At 42.9% G+C, this 16,885-nt stretch overlaps 1 protein-coding gene across 1 annotated transcript in view; it reads left to right on the top strand.

Moving 5' to 3' along the window:
* LOC134442280 (uncharacterized) overlaps positions 1–2,985 on the top strand; it is a 64,926-nt gene extending 61,941 nt beyond the window's left edge. Inside the window, exon 4 of the mRNA XM_063192519.1 lies at positions 575–2,985. Within this exon, the coding sequence (XP_063048589.1) occupies positions 575–2,973 (2,399 nt within the window). The 3' untranslated portion in view covers positions 2,974–2,985. The remainder of the gene's footprint in view (positions 1–574) is intronic.
* Positions 2,986–16,885: the final 13,900 nt, after the last annotated feature.

The following is a 16,885-nucleotide window of genomic DNA, read 5'->3' as shown; positions in this document are numbered from 1 at the left end:
GAAAAAAACCTCGATGCTAAACAAGCCTTAAGGAAGTTAGGCAATCTCTATTTACACCATAGAGATGTTTCAGCTCAGGAAGCTGTTTATCGCTTAGCAAATATGCATTTAAAACAATGTTCCAGGAATGTGCAGTTTGTTCCAACTGGAGATAACATTATAAAAATGAGCAAACCACTATCAGTATTACAAGCCCAAGCAGCAAACAATAATTTGTCTTCAGAAGATATGTGGATGAGCAGTATAGTTGACAAATATCAGAACAGACCAGATGGTGAACCATTTGAAACGATGTGCCTTGCCAGTTTTGTGTCGGAGTATAGGGTGTTGTATGGTAAAGAAACCTCTGTCAACAAACTTGAATTAAAAAATAATTTGGGATTTATTGTACGTAGGACAAGAGGAAAACCAGCCATTGTGAGATATGCAATGTTTTCTCAGACTAATAACCCCGAACAATTTTATCATAGTCTCATGCAGTTGTTCTTACCATACAAAATAGATGCCCAACTAAAACCACCTCAATACCAAACGTATGAGGAGTTCTTTATTAATGGACATGTGTCTTATGTAGGTGGCACACTACAACCTGTAAGAACCATTGTGGAAACCAATAGAGCTTTATTCGAAAAAGAAGCAGAATTGCTTAAGTTGGCTGAACAAGAAATGAATGATGAGCTTTTACAGGATGCGTGGTGTCAATTATGTCCTCAGCAGGAAGAGGAAAGACTTGAGTGCAAGCAGAACTTGCAAAATGTATCCATGGATGATGAGGAGTGGGAGGAAATCCCTGATTTGGCCGATTTAGATGGGAATGGTTTTGTCTTGGAAAAAGACTCCAAGTCTCTGTCTAAACCTGAAGCAATGGCCCTAATACGGTCTTTGAATGAAACTCAATTAGCAATTTTTTATCAAATTAGACAATGGTGTTTAGACAAGAGATTAGGCAACAATCCAGAACCTTTTCACGTTTTTATTACCGGAGGAGCAGGAGTGGGAAAGAGTCATTTAATTAAAGCTATACATTGTGAGGCTAGTCGATTACTTCGCACAGATAGTGGCAGGCCAGATGACATTTTAATACTCTTAACTGCACCAACTGGCATTGCAGCCTATAACTTACAAGCAAGCACAATTCATAGTGCTTTAGCAATTGGTACAGCTATAAAATTGCCGTACACTCCACTTGGTGAAGAGAAATTAAACTCTTTACGAAGTCAATTGGGAAATTTACAAATTTTGGTTATTGATGAAATTTCAATGGTAAATCAAACATTGCTGGCATATGTGCATGGGAGGCTGAGACAGATAAAACAGACAGGTGACTTTGCTCCATTTGGAAATTTGAGCATTATTGCTTGTGGGGACCTATTTCAGTTAAGTCCAGTCAGAGGAAAACCTTTATACATGGATGCAGATGGTGTGGATTTATGGAAAACATATTTCTCTGTTGTTGAACTGACAACAGTAGTTAGACAAAAAGACACAACATTTGCTGAGTTGTTAAACCGTCTACGAATTAAATCTAAAACTACTCCTCTTAGTGCAAGTGATGTCAGACTTTTGCGGCAAAGGGAAACCGGTGAGGAAAGTACAGCATTACATATATTTCCAACCAATGAGCAAGTGCAAGCACACAATATGCAGGGCCTACGATCCTCTTGCGATGAAATCATTTCAATCAAATCCAAAGACTACAAAAAAGAGCAGAAAACAGGAAGGGTGGTTTTACTAAAAGGCCAGCACTCACGAGTGCACAACAGTTCGCTTTGTTCAGAGCTGTGTTTGGGTATAGGGGCTCGAGTGATACTTATAAAAAACATTGATCTTTCAGACAACTTAGTCAATGGAGTTTGTGGTTCTGTCACACACATAGTTCAAAAAGATGCAACATCACTGCCAACGATGGTCTATGTGTTATTTGATGACCCAAAAGTCGGCCTTCAAAGAAGGAAACAACAACCTTGTCCAAATGTGCATTTAACCAATTCTACTCCTATATGCCCTGTGGAAGAAAGGATAGATTACAAAGGAGGCATGCGCAGGCAAATACCTTTAAAATTAGCTTATGCACTTACTATTCACAAGGTGCAGGGCTTAACACTAGATCAAGCTGTTGTATCATTGGGTAAAGTCTTTGCTCCTGGGCAGGCTTATGTTGCACTTAGTCGTGTAAAATCTCTCCCTGGCTTAATTATTCAACAGTTTTCTGAGAAGGCTATTTACTGCAAGGAAGACATTCAGCAAGCAATAAATGAAATGCCAAAGTTCCTATGCAATGCTACACACTTTGGTAAATGCTCAGACACATTCACAATTTGGTTGATGAACATTCAAGGATTACGAAATCATTTGGAAGACTTAAAATGCTGTGTTGAGAGATCTCTTCCAAATTGTGTAGCTGTAACAGAAACTTGGTTGCCAGAAACTGTTTCTGTTCAGCAAGTACAAATCCATGGCTATGAATTCCATAGCAGTCCTCGTGGCTTATCATACTCTTCCCAGAACAAAGACCTATGTGAAATGCGCACACAACAACACGGTGGAGTTGGATGGTACATACAGTGTGACCAAAAGTACAAGATGCATACTATTTCCGATCCAAATGTTGAATGCTCCATATCACATTTCCTTGATAAAAATGTCATAATCGCTGCGGTTTACAGGCCCCCAAAATATGCCTTGAAACTGTTTATGCAAAATCTAAACAAAATAATTGAATATTTATCAAGTGTAACATCGAATATTATTTTCATGGGGGATTTTAACGAAAATATTTTCAAAACTAAAAGCCTGTTAACTTATATGGCACAAAGAGGCTTTCAGCAAATTGTGTCTAATGCCACAACTGATACAGGGTCTTTATTAGATCACATTTACGTCAAAACACACTTAGCTAATTGTGTCAGCGCTTCAATTATGCCTTTATATTTCAGTGACCATCAGGGAATTGTATGTAGTCTCAATATGTAGCAAAGGAATGTACTGATCACACAAAGGAATGTATTGATATAATTGCATAACAATATAGATCTTGTTTGACCAAGGTTCGTAATCAGCTGATGTTGGTGATTTGACAACAAAAAGCCTTCTGGTGACTGAGATTTTAATACTATAGTATTGCTTGACCAAGGTTCTATGTTTTTCTGATGTTGGTGATGACAGCAAAGAGTACATGTCTGGTGACTGAGTTTTTAATTCAACATTAGGTTCCAGAATATAGACAATCAATCCATTTGTTTGGAGTATGTTAGTGTTATAACAGCAAAAAGTCTATTTCTGGTGCGGCGACATTGATTCGATATTTGGTTGCCTAGCAAAGGGGGACACAATATCTGAGTCTTTGTTGAATCAGAATGTGGCTGTTCTTGTTTACTATGAATAGCAACGATTGATGTATAAATATTTAGTATTGCAATAATTGATATATGCAAATTATTAGCGTGACGAAAAGGGTTCAGCTTTTGATAGGATGAGGGTTTTTTTTCTATCACTGTAACAGTGAAGTATGTTTCATTTTTATATGAATGTACTATACTGTTATAGCTGATGGTTTTGCTTTGCCCTCATAGTCACAAAAAGCAAGACACTGGTAATTGGTACTTCTACAATGTGGAATGTGGTTCGATTCCACACAGTGTCCATGCTATACAGTGACTGTTAGAGTTGAAAGCTACTAATACATTTGTCAATAGTCTTATTTCATTTCTTGTTTGGCACAGCCATGCCATCAAATTACCTTTTTTGCTCATCTTAGTGACATTGTCCATTGCTTCAATTACATGCAGACAGGTATGAGGATGGAGAAGGTGTCATTGTCCAGGGGGGCATGGCATGTTGCCCTGCCCTAATACACCCCTACCTGTGAAAAATGGATGAAGCGTAACAATTTTCTGACAGGTATGAGGATGAAGGTGTCATTTTCGTAGCACTGCTGTCTTGTCCACTTTCCATCTCAGTATCCCTTTGCATTGCCATTGCAATCATATAGACGCATGCAAAATATTTTAATTTCCACATTCATAGCAATTCATTCGCCTAAAACATGGTGGCACAGCACCTGGTAGCCACTGCAGCCACATAGAAATGTCTGTATTCATTATGGTACCATAGCTTCATATTGTCCATAGCTTCAACTACGTATATGCCAGCTTCGGACAGGTCTCTGCTTGGGGGATCTATTGAGTCTGACTTTTTTGGAGTTGTGAACCACCATATGGAGTTGTATACCACCATACTGAACAGCCATGCCATGTAATTTTTACAAGCAGAAATGTACCTCTTTACATGATGTGACCTGCTGGTGGCGCTAGCGAGTTTCAGCTGGGGACCTGGAAGTTCTTCTGGGGAGTCATGGGATAGCCAAGAATGTGAGTGCATCTTAATATGGGACCTTGACTCCTCCACTTGCCTCCTCCACTCGCTTCTCGTCATGATGACATCACTGACAACAGCATTATATTTCAATATCTTGCAAAAGCTCAATTGTAGAGTCTTTTTCTCGTTTGCAATTGGGATGGTGAATGAAAAGCAGTCCCTCAAAAGTTGTTGTGGCTAGGCTGACAGCTGGGAAACTTTATCGTTTTCTCCACAGAAGAGGGACCAGGAGGCGGGGCGAGGAGACAAGTGCAAGTGGAGGAGGCAAGGTCCCATATTAACATGCACTCCCTGTGTGACAATTCCCAAAAGATTCTTACAATGGGTTGCTGAGATATGACCTCACTTCCTGTTTGGGGGTGTTAGGACAATTTTGATTGGCTGTCATGGCCAAACAAAGATCTAATAGATCTAATAAAAACCCTCTTCATAGTGTCCCTGAAATCATATGTATCAAATTTTGTGACAATCAGACCAAATTTGAAGGATAAGGAGCACGTTATTGCCATTTCAATCATATAGACACATGCAAAATGTTTTAATTTCCACATTTATAGCAATTCATTCGCCTAAAACATGGTGGCACGGCACCTGGTAGCCACTGCAATCATATATATGCCAGCTTCGGACAGGTCTCTGCAGGGGGTTCTATTGAAACTGACATTTTTGGATTTGTAAATGCACCATACTGAACAACCATGCCATGTAAGTTTTACAAGCAGAAATGGGGACCTGGAAGTTCTTGTGGGAAGTTATGGGACAATGAGAATGTGTGTGACAATTCACAAAAGATTCTTACTATGGGTTGCTGAGATATGACTTCACTTCCTGTTTGGGGGTGTTAGGAGGATTTTGATTGACTGTCATGGCCAAACCGTAAAAGATGTAATAAAACCCTTTTACAAATCTTTTCAGAGTGCTCCTGAAATCATATGTATCAAGTTTTGTGAAAATCAGACCAAATTTGAAGGATTAGGAGAACGTTATTGATTTTCACCAAATTCAAAATGGCGGACATTCTGAAAATGCTGGTATGATGTCATGGGGTTCGTTGGATTCGTCTTGGCCCAAGGATTTCAACGCTACCACCAGATTTATAATTGAGCATGCGGTTCAAAAGTTATAGGCAGAAATGTAGCTAAAACTTTGGCCTGCTGCTGGGTGGTGACTTTGAACTTTGAACTGCTGGTGGCGCTAGAGTGTTTGAGCTAGCGACCTGATATTTCTTGTGGGGGGTCATGGGATGGTCAAGGATGTCTGTTACAATTTACAGATGGTTCTGACTATGGGTTCCCAACATATGACGTCACTTCCTGTATGGTGACTTAATCCAAAATGGCGGACATTCTATAATGACGGATATGATGTCATAGTGTTCGTTGGATTCGTATTGGCCCAAGGATTTCAACGCTACCCCTGGATTTAAAATTGAGCGTGCGGTTCAAAAGTTACAGCTAGAAATGTAGCTAAAACTTTGACCTGCTGGTGGCGCTAGAGAGTTTGAGCTAGCGACCTGAATTTTTTTGTGGTCGGTCATGGTATTGACGGAAATGTCTGTGACAATTTACAGAACATTGTGACGATGGGTTCCCAAGATATGACTTCACTTTCTGTTTGGCGAGTTTTAGGCGAGTTTTAGGCCGTTTTTGATTGGCTGTCACGGCTAAACGATAAAAGATATCCAATATTCCTTGAGACCCTATGTGTAGCTCAGTCAAGAGATACTTTATATCAAGTTTCGGGCGAACTGGTCAAAAATTGCGGGAAAAATAGCATTTTTATTGATTTTCACAAAATTCAAAATGGCGGGAAAACTATCCTGGCGGAAAATGACGTCATATGGTGCGTTGGATTCGTCTTGGCCCAAGGATTCCAGGGATACCAAGTTTATGAGAATTGGCCCAGCGGTTCAAAAGTTACAAGCAAAAATGTCCCTGAAATTTTGGCCTGCTGGTGGCGCTAGAGGGTTGGGGGTGAGGACCCTTAATTCTGGTTCTGAGTAGCGGTCGCCATGTCCGACCACCATGCCAAATTGCGTACCACCAAATGTTTCTCAGACAAAATGGCGGACCCGAACAACGAGCAAAAAGAAGAAGAAGAAGCGAAATAATAATAATAATCCGAGCAAGAACAATAGGGCCTCGCACCCTCCGGTGCTCGGGCCCTAATGAAGAAAACCTACTAACTCTATAGGGGCCTTCGCCAGCTTCGCTGCTTGGCCCCTAATTAAAAAATAAGAATTTGAGCTAGTGGTCAGCATCTGAGAACAGCTTTGTCTTGAGTCTAGATTTAAAGCTATCAATAGTGGGTGCATTTTTTACCTCATCTGGAAGCTGGTTCCAAAGCTTTGAAGCATAGAAGCTAAAGGCTGCCTCTCCACACTTTTTGACTTTTGGAATCACCAGCAAATTCTTCTCCGTTGACCTTAGTGACCTGGTTGGTGCGTACATACAGCTGAAGCATATCCAGTAGATATTTGGGTCCCATTCCATTTAATGATTTAAAAACAAGTAGCATTGCCTTAAAATCAACTCTGTAGCTTACTGGGAGCCAATGCAGCAATCTTAAAATTGGAGTAATGTGGTCGAACTTCCTTTTTGTTCCTATTTGTTTTTGTAAGAACCCTTGCTGCTGCATTTTGTACAAGTTGAAGCTGTTTGATGGTCTTTTTGGGAGGCCTGTAAAAAGACTGTTACAGTAATCACGTACAGTGAGTCCAATATGTATTTGATCCCTTGCTGATTTTGCCGGTTTGCCCACTAATAAAGACATGATCAGTCTATAAATGTATGATAATATGTATTCAACCATGGAGAGACAGGATATCACAAAGAAATTGCAGAAAATAATTTAAAACATATTTTAATTTATTTGTATTTAATTTAGGTAAATAAGTATTTGACCCCTCTAGCTAAAGAAGATAAAGTGCTTTGTGGCAAAGCCCTAGTTGTCTAGCACTGAGGTCAGATGCTTCTTTTAGTTGATGACAATGTTTGTGCATATAGTAGAAAATATTTTTGCCCATTTTTCTTTGCAGATTATCACTAAAACATGAATAGTTTGTGGCTGTAGCTTGGCAAATGGGAGGTCAAGTCAAGTCAAGTAGGTTTTATTGTCAATTTCTTTACATGCACTGGTCATACAAATAATTTGAAATTACATTTCTTGCTTTCCCATACAGACATAGACTAATCTAGGTAAGGACATAGACAGTATAGACATAGACAGTACTTATACATGGACTTAAGACAGTATGGACATAGACAGTCTTAAGTCCATGTATAAGTACTGTCTATGTCTATACTGTCTATGTCCTTACCTAGATTAGTCTATGTCTGTATGCAGACATAGACTAATCTAGGTAAGGACATAGACAGTATAGGTTCAGTTCTCTCCATAGAATTACTATAGGGTTAATATTTGGAGACTGTCTAGGCCACTTCACGACTTTAATATGCTTCTTATTGAGTCACTCCTTCGTTGCTTTGACTGTATGTTGTGTATTATTGTCATGTTGGGAGATCCAAAAATGGCCCACCCTTCAGTGTAGTGGTGGAGGGAAGGACGTTTGCACTCAGGATTGCACATTAAATGTCTCCCTCCATCCATTCGTTGATGATGTGAAGTTGTCCTGTGCCTTGTCCAGACAAGCACCCTCAAGCCATAATGATACCACTTTCATGCATGATGGTGAGGAGGGTGTTCTTGGGATCTTAGACAGCAGTACTCTTTCTCAAAACACATTGAATTGTGTTAATGCCAAACAGATTGATTTTGGTTTCATCTGACTACAGCACCTCCCTAAACCAGTCTGATGTCCGTTGGCAAACCTCAGGTGGGACTGCACAGGTTCCTTCTGAAGTAGAGGTACCATGTGTGCACTACAGGATTTTAAACCTCTGTGGCATTAAGTGCTACCAGTAGTTTTCTCAGTGATTTTGGTCCCAGTATTGATATCATTGCCTAGTTCATCCCGTACAGGTCTAGGGTGCTTTCTTTCTGTTCTCATGATTATCAAATCCCTACAAAAGGTCAAATCTTGTATAGAACCCCAGACAGGCTGATGGATAGTAATTTTGTATTCCTCACATTTTGGAAGAAATGCATCAACAGCTGGGTCATTAATACCCAGTCTCTATCTTGTGGCTTTGCAGCCCATTTAATCTTTGTTCAGGTCTAAAATCTTGTCCCTGATATCATTTGACCGCTCTTTGGTCTTTCCCATGCTGGTGAGGTTGGAGTGTGACTGATTCACTCATACTATGGACTGATTCTGCTGATTCAATGTGTCTTTTATGCATGTTAGTATGTACAGGTGTCTTTAATTCAGATGACAAGTTGATCGGAAGTGCCCATCTGGTCTGTGGGCCTGGAACTGTAATCAGTTGGCAGGGGATCAAATACTTATTTTGCTTGATGAAATGGAAATAAATTAATATATATTCTCTTAAGTTAATTTCTGGATTTTCTTTTTGATATTCTGTCTCTCCATATTAGAATACATATTATCATAACATTTATTGACTGATCATGTCTTTGTTAGTAGGCAAACCAACAAAATCAGCAAGGGATCAAATACTTATTGGACTCACTGTAAGTACACACACACTTTCACCATCTAAAACACACACACACACACATGCATATATGTGTACGCGTGCACACAGTGTGGGTCAGGAGTGAGGACTAATAACCTCCAGCGGACACACACACACACACACACACACACACACACACACACACACACAGAGTGGGACAGATGTGTGCCCACCAGAGGTAGTTTGCTGATAATCCAATCAGCCGCTCATCCCCCCCCCCCCACTATAAATTGTGGTATGCTTGCGTGCATGTAAAAAGAATGTTTTAAGGTGTATGGAAGAGGCATGAGGGAGGGAGGGTGACACGTTGAGGACGAAATGAAATCGGTGATGAGATGTCAGCTGGCTGCTGAATCTGTGGCCGTATGGGAGCAGTGTGGTGACTACATCTGCTCTCTGCTGCCTATTAGATTGGCAGGTGAGCTCAGAGATCACTGATGAAGGCAGAACCATGAAACGTCTGCTCTACTGCGCTCTCAGATAATGAAAATAAAATCAAAGATTTTTTTTTTTTTAAACTCCTTGTGCTTGACCTTAGCGTCTTGGTCAATGTGCAAAGCTTCTGTCACCTTTGAATTGCCAATTTGATTAGAACCAACGGTGTAGCTATAGGTGGGGCAAGTAGGGCATTTGCCCGTCTTCACAGGGCCCTCCTGTATTGCTGGTGGGGGGACTATTATGACCTTAGTCAGCTGTATGGCGGCGTGACAGTTGGGTCTCTCCAATCTGTCTGTGTCTACGTGGCTACCTTAAGTATGCACTAAAAGGAACAGTCCACCGTGTTTCAATGATAAAGTTTGTTCTTGATGAGCTCCTCCCGACCTGCCTCGTCTTCGGACGTGCCCCCAGTCAGCAGCGCAGCCCAAACTCATTAGCATTAGCTTGGCTCAGCTTTGCTGACGGACAGCATTCGGTGCCTTCAGTTAAAAGTGACCAAATTCTTCCACGTGTTCCCTATTTAAACATCCCTGCACAACTAGTAAACCGATCCAAAAGTTGTTGCACAAAATGAAACGTGGCGATGTCCTACATCTATAAAGAAATGGCACTGTAATGACAGGCATAGTAGCACATTCTGAGTACTTCGACATCGACTTCTGCATTGATACATTCACTCACATTTTGATACATTCGCTCACATTTTATGTGAAATTCCTGAGCATGAACATGATTTTATTTAAAAAGTCACATTTTCCAACATCCATCGCTGGCATCTCACTAATACCAGACGGGATTCTACTGCCCCCATCTGAGTTACAAGCTCTTTAATTGAAATTCTGAATTCTGTGCAGTATCACAGCTACGATGAGGGAATGACGCGTAGATGACACACATGACACAACGCTCCAGTGGGTAAGGTATAGAGACAGCTTCAGAAACATAAAATATACATGAATGAGTAATCTTCATAGACATGCATATACTGTGCACAGACTGCTCTGGTATGTTGTCCCTCTGTGTCATATGTGTTTTGAATAGTGAGGAGCTTGATACACTGTGGTGGTAACGGACAGTCACTCAAACAGTAGGATGAGTCTAGCCAGGCCGTGCCCTCCTAGTGATGCAACACCTTCAGCGTTGCTACTAGTCAGGTCAAGAGCAATGCAAGTGCTTTCTGAGATCCCGTAAAATCGGGAACTCCGCCCTCTTTTTCAGGAAGCAAACAACCATTAGCAAACCAAGGGGGGGCAGGTCAACCATACAGTTTGGGAAATGTTAATTGTTTTGCTCTTGGTCAGACCAAGTCTCGAAGAGATTTGAAAGTCGGTGATAATCAGGCTAGGATGAGTCTTCTCCTCAGCAGAGAGCCTTGCCCCTGAGAGGGGATAGATGCACTGATACTGTTGTCAGGGCGGCCAGAACGGTGCCGGTTGCCACACTAGTTACACTTGGAACTGAAGTGCTCTGAACTTTTTTGTATGTGACCATTTGTTACCCGGATGAACCTGTTGATGTTCACGTGGCCATCACGGTCCGCAGAGGGAAACCAAATGTTTTTCCCACACGCTCAGAATTGCAGGGTGAAGACGGCGGTGGGTTCAGGATAAGATGCGGAACGGGCACTGGCATGGTTCTCTACGCGCCTCTCATCTGAACCTCCTGTCTCCTCTCCTCTTCTACTTCCCCCTCCTTCCCCACTCATCTCATTTCCTCCTTTCCTCCTCCTCTTCTCTCCCCACTCCTTTCCTCTCCTATCCTCCTCTCGTCTGCACTCTTCTACTCTCCTCTCACATCTGCACTACTCCCAATCCTCTCTCCTCTCCTGATCCTCTACTCTTCTCTCCTCCCCCACTCCTCTCCTCTCCTCCTCTTCCCCCACTCCTCTCCTCTCCTGATCCTCTACTCTTCTCTCCTCCCCCACTCCTCTCCTCTCCTCCTTTTCCCCCACTCCCCTCCTCTCCTCTTATATCCTCCCCCTCTCCTCTCCTCCTCTTCCCCCTCTCCTCTCCTCTCCTCCTCTTCCCCCTCTCCTCTCTCATCTCTCCTCTCCTCTCCTCTCCTCTTAGGATGTGCTTAGGATCTATTAATTAGCGGGCCACTCCACATGTCAGCTGCCCTCTGGCTCTGTCTGCTGCTCTGATGCTACACGCTAATGAGATTAATTAGCAAGGCCCACATGCCATTACAACACGCCACGCCACTACACGAACATAGCGAACACACACCACACACACACACACACACACACACACACCCAACATGCCATTACAACACGCCACGCCACTACACGACCATAGGCCACGTAGCGAACATAGGCCACATAGCGAACACGCACACCACACACACAATGACACACACACACACACACACACACACACACACACCAACATGCCACTAAAACACGCCACGCCAAGCCACTACACGACCATAGGCCACATAGCGAACACCCACACCACACACACACACGCACCCCAACACGCCATGCCACGCCACGCCACGCCACGCCACGCCACGCCACGCCACGCCACTGTATACGACCATAGGCCACATAGCGAACACGCACACCACACACACACACACACACACACACACACACACACAGCGTCATGACTATGGGTTATATACAATGCCTTTTTTCCCTCCACTGTCTTTGCATATTTCTTGACACAGTACACAACACAGCCATAGGGCAGATAGCGAATGCACACATACAGTACATCCACATTGCATACAGCATTGTATATACAGTATGTAGTGTCAGCCTGTGAGTGAAAAGTGACCAAATAGCATGCATTCTTACGGTAGGGACACATAGGATGCGAAGCGGAGAGAGGCGAAATCCAACCATCATCAAGTCGTCGCGGCGAATCAAATGGAATGGAACAGTTATATTGTTGATTTGATTGGGCCGCGGCAGGCGAATTCGCTCCTCATTTGCATAACATTCAACTTACTTTAATAATTTCGCTTCGCTTCGCTCCTGTTGGCTTGCTTTCGCTTGCCTTCGTCTCTCTCATAGGAATGAATGGCAAAGTTCGCAAATTCGCGTGTATGTGTCCCTACCGTTATGGCCATGTGCTTATATTACAGGTATTAGTGGATGCCAAACATCCCTGTTAGGACAGGGGGCAAAGACAGATGAGTGCTGATTTGTGGGTACCTGATTGTGCGTGCGTACGCGCATGTATTTGGTGTAATGAGATGAATTAGCGCCAGTACAACAGAGCCACGACATCCCAGACATTTTATGCATACAAAACACACACACAACACACAAAAGCACACAGCGGCACACACACACACACGTTGGGTGAACGTTGTGACCTTTTTACCACATCAGAGAGCGTGCGTGTGTATGTGTGTGTGTGTGTGTGTGTTTGAGAGAGAAGTCTGGTATAAATGACCAGAGTCTGTGTGTAATAAGATTAATTAGCTACCCGGCAGCAGGGTCAAAAGGGCCTGTCAGGGCCGGCCCAAGCCTTTATGGGGCCCTAAGCAAAATTTCATCCAGGGCCCCCATACCAACACCTACTCAGCATCAGATGCTTCATAAGCTTCAGTACAGGTGAGGGGTAGGAGCTAAGGACATAGGTAGGCTGCCTGTAGGTTGTGTACAAGTTCATTTTTCTTCCTGGAACTTTGCTGCTCACGGGGGCCCCTGGTGGCATGGGAACCCTAAGCCATCGCATAGTTCGCTTATGCCTCGGGCCGGCCCTGGGGCCTGTACATAGCTAAGGCTCTGCCGTGCACTGCACACTGATCTCATCTAAACCAAAGGATGCCTGGCAAGAGGTGCCAAAGGACATGAACTGTATAAGGCTCTGTCACATACTGTACACTGATCTCATCTCATCTGAACCAAAACATGCCTAAATGCCAATTAAGATGGCCGCCCGGGGCCCCTAGGCTACAGGTTACTGTGTATATAGCAACTTGTAGCCTAGGGGCCCTGGGCCATCTTAATCCGGCCCTGCTGATCCCATATAAACCAACGCATGCTTGGCGAGAGGTGACACACAGGTGTGTGAAGGTACTGTGATATGTGTAACACACTCACCAACATAATCACTTCCTGCCAACGTAATTAAAACGTGCAGTGCATGTAATAGCCCATAATGTAATCATATTCTGCCCACGTAATTCTTCGCTAGGAAAGATTTTACAGCCGCATTTTGTCCCATTAAAGTAATAAATCACTAGGGATGCACCGATACCGATACTGGTATCGGTATCGGCACCCGATACTGCTCATTATACTCGTACCCGTACTCGTCCAGGGTGGCCGCGGGTCCTTAAAAAGTCTTAAATTTCATTATCGCTAAATAAGGCCTTGAAAAGTCTTATTTTGTCTTAAATTTTCAACCCATATGTGGAGCTTAATTTAGGGAGGAATAATTATGTCAGCCATGTGATGAACTTTGCGACGGAAATCGGGAGTTGTAGCCATGTAGTGTAATTTAGAACGCATTATTGAATTTTATTTAGTGTAAAGTTTCATTGTGTATAGTTTTGTTTTCAAACGGCTACATTAATGTAAATAACAAATTGTTTTTTGTCCTTCATTTGAACCTGTGTATGATCTTGCGAGTTGGTCCTAATTTCATTTGGAAAATTGGTATTGAAAAGTCTTAAAATGTCTTAATTTTGACTTGCTAAAACCTGTAAACGCCGCGAGTTGGTCTTAATTTTATTTGGAAAATGGTATTGAAAAGTCTTAAAATGTCTTAATTTTGACTTGGTCAAACCTGTAGACACCCTGTCGTCAAGCACTTGCCGATACCAGGAACGATACTGTTATTACAAAAAACAATGCAAAATCTTGTCATGTTCTGTGGACTTGAAAGCAGCATGGAATAAAGTGCCACCTCATACATTTACTAACATTTAAATCTACATGGAAATGGACAATAAAAATATCACAGGTTGAAAAAAATAAGGCCATGCATTTATTTTCATTGTATTTTGGTGGTGAAAGGTATCGGTATCGGTACTCGGTATCGGCAAGTACACATTAATGTACTCGAACTTGTATCAGTTTTCAAAAAAGTGGTATCAGTGCATCCCTATAAATCACTAATTTTGTTAAAATGAATGTTTTATTATTTGTTTAGTAGGTATAGATATGTATGTGATGAGTGTGCGTGTACCGTAGATGCTAAAGATACATTTCTAACAGACCTTTGTGTGCGTGCGTGCGTGCGTGCGTGCGTGTGTGTGTGTGTGTGTGTGTTAAGAGACCACATAGCACAGTTATGTGTGAGGATGCCTCTGAGCAGGGAACAGACAGAAAGTAACGAGGGACGTTGCGGCTGTCAATCAAAGCCAGCCCTGCATCCCAATAGGCTGTTAAGGTAGTGGAGCGGAACCACGGGTGTTCTGAAGCCCAGTCAAACGTGTCACCTCCAGGGTTCCAGCGCTCTGAAGTATGTAGTGGGGTTGGATTGTTGTGGCGCAAAAAGTAAGGAGAGAGCAATGTCTTGAATGAATTTGTGTGGACTGATCCTCTGCTTCTAGAGGGCCCGGGTGTGTCTTTGTGTGTGTGTGTCTGTGTCTGTGTCTGTGTCTCTGTGTGTGTGTCTCTCTATGTGTGTCTCTCTGTGTGTGTGTCTCTCCGTGTGTGTGTGCGCATGTGTGTGTGTGTGTGTGCAGGGCCGGTTTTTAGCATAGGCCGGCTAGGCGGTCGCCTAGAGCGCCATGTGAAGAAAGAGCGCCGAAATGGCGCTCTCCTATGCGTAATTTTGCGATATGAAGTTTTTTATGAAGTCGCAATCAACAAAGAGTGGCGAAAGCGCTCCTCACGGCAAAGCGCCCCTCAGCCAATAGTAATATCGCTTCCAACTGTCTCTGGGAAGTCTGTGAACCAATAAACAGACAGTTCTGAGAAAGGGGGCGGGACGAGTGACAGCGTGCGGTCTATTTTGAATTTGAAGACTCACTCGAGAGACAGAGAGGGCAAGCGCAAACAGTAGCGCTGCTCTGCTGGATGGAGATTATTATGTTCTCATTAAACCACTCATTGCATGATGCAGGAGTTTCAGAGGGTGTTTTGGAACTACGTGATTTAATCAGCAACCGTTTGTGATTATGGAAAGCCTAATAGTTATGAGGTTACTATTTGGAATTAGAGAGAAAAAGAGCTTTGTTTTTGATCAGAGAAATCGCTAGTTAGCATGCTAACATTAGCCAAGTATGCCAAGCAATGAAATCCAGTAAAGTAGCTGTTAGTAGCCTACTCACTACTCACTAACACCCACCTGATATCATAATACTTGCTTAGGTTGACAAGCAATGTAAAGTAAGACTGGTGCAATGTTTAAAACAATTTTAGCTGCCATATCTCCTTCCATCCACATGTTACCTGCTTGTTGTAAGCTTAAAAAAACATTAATTTCCAGACCAGAATGACATAGCCTACATTACATTAATCATGTAACAGAACCATGCACAGCAGACAAGTGAGGCTATTTACTATATTTTGTATATTATGAAATTCAATAGCGTGACAGCTCTTCTCCCTTTCTCTCACCCTGTCCCTCCAGTTCAAACACATAGATAGCCCCCTTCTCATTCTCCTACTCACAAATGCACCACTATTTCCAGTCCAGAAATGAAATTGGTTTGGAAGACAGCACTCCTTGGTAGGCTTGTTGTCTACACATGCATTTTACATGCAAATGTACTGAATCACTCTCCTGGCATTTCAATTTCACGTTACAATTCAAACACATTGATAACCTCCCTCTCATCTGGGGTTGGGGGCCCCACCACCATCACATCCAACACACCACACAGTGAAGCTACTTTCTTGCGACTCAATCTGATGTGTTGGTCGCCTGTCAAAAAGAACCACAAATCCATTTGATGAAAAATGGTTACTATTCTTGATGCTATTTAGTTAAGCTTACTACGGATATCACTCTTGTGTTCTGTAAGGTATAAGAAAGAGGTTGTTTTTTCTTTCAAAGGAAAGGGGGGGGGGGGGGGGGGGCTGCAGAACTCAAACTCGCCTAGGGCACCAAATAAGCCAGAACCGGCCCTGTGTGTGTGCGTGCGTGTGCGCGCGCGCGCCTCTGTGTGTGTGTGCCTCTGTGTGTGTGTGTGCCTCTGTGTGTGTGTCTGTGTGTGTGTGTGTGTGTGTGTGTGTGTGTGTGTGTGTGTGTGTGTGTGTGTGTGTGTGTGTGTGTGTGTGTGTGTGTGTGTGTGTGCATGTACGTGGGTGCGTGTATGTGTGTGCGTGTGTAATGAGATTAATTATGACAGTCCAAATGCCAGTACAGCATAGTCACAACACTACACTACACTGCACCACAGGGCACATTCAGTAGGTAATGCGCTATATCTTCCGGTTTTCTCTCCTCCCCTCTTCTGTCCTCTCCTCACCTCTGCTTTCCTCTCCTCTCGTCCCCTGTCTTCTCCCCTCCTCTCTTTTCCTCTCATCCCATCCCATCCCCTCCTTTCTCTCGCTCTCC

The sequence above is a fragment of the Engraulis encrasicolus genome, unplaced genomic scaffold, assembly GCF_034702125.1.
Source record: "Engraulis encrasicolus isolate BLACKSEA-1 unplaced genomic scaffold, IST_EnEncr_1.0 scaffold_139_np1212, whole genome shotgun sequence".
Taxonomy (NCBI): Eukaryota; Metazoa; Chordata; class Actinopteri; order Clupeiformes; family Engraulidae; genus Engraulis; species Engraulis encrasicolus.
Note: the sequence above shows the minus strand (reverse complement) of the source record. Positions and strands in the feature narration are given on the sequence as shown.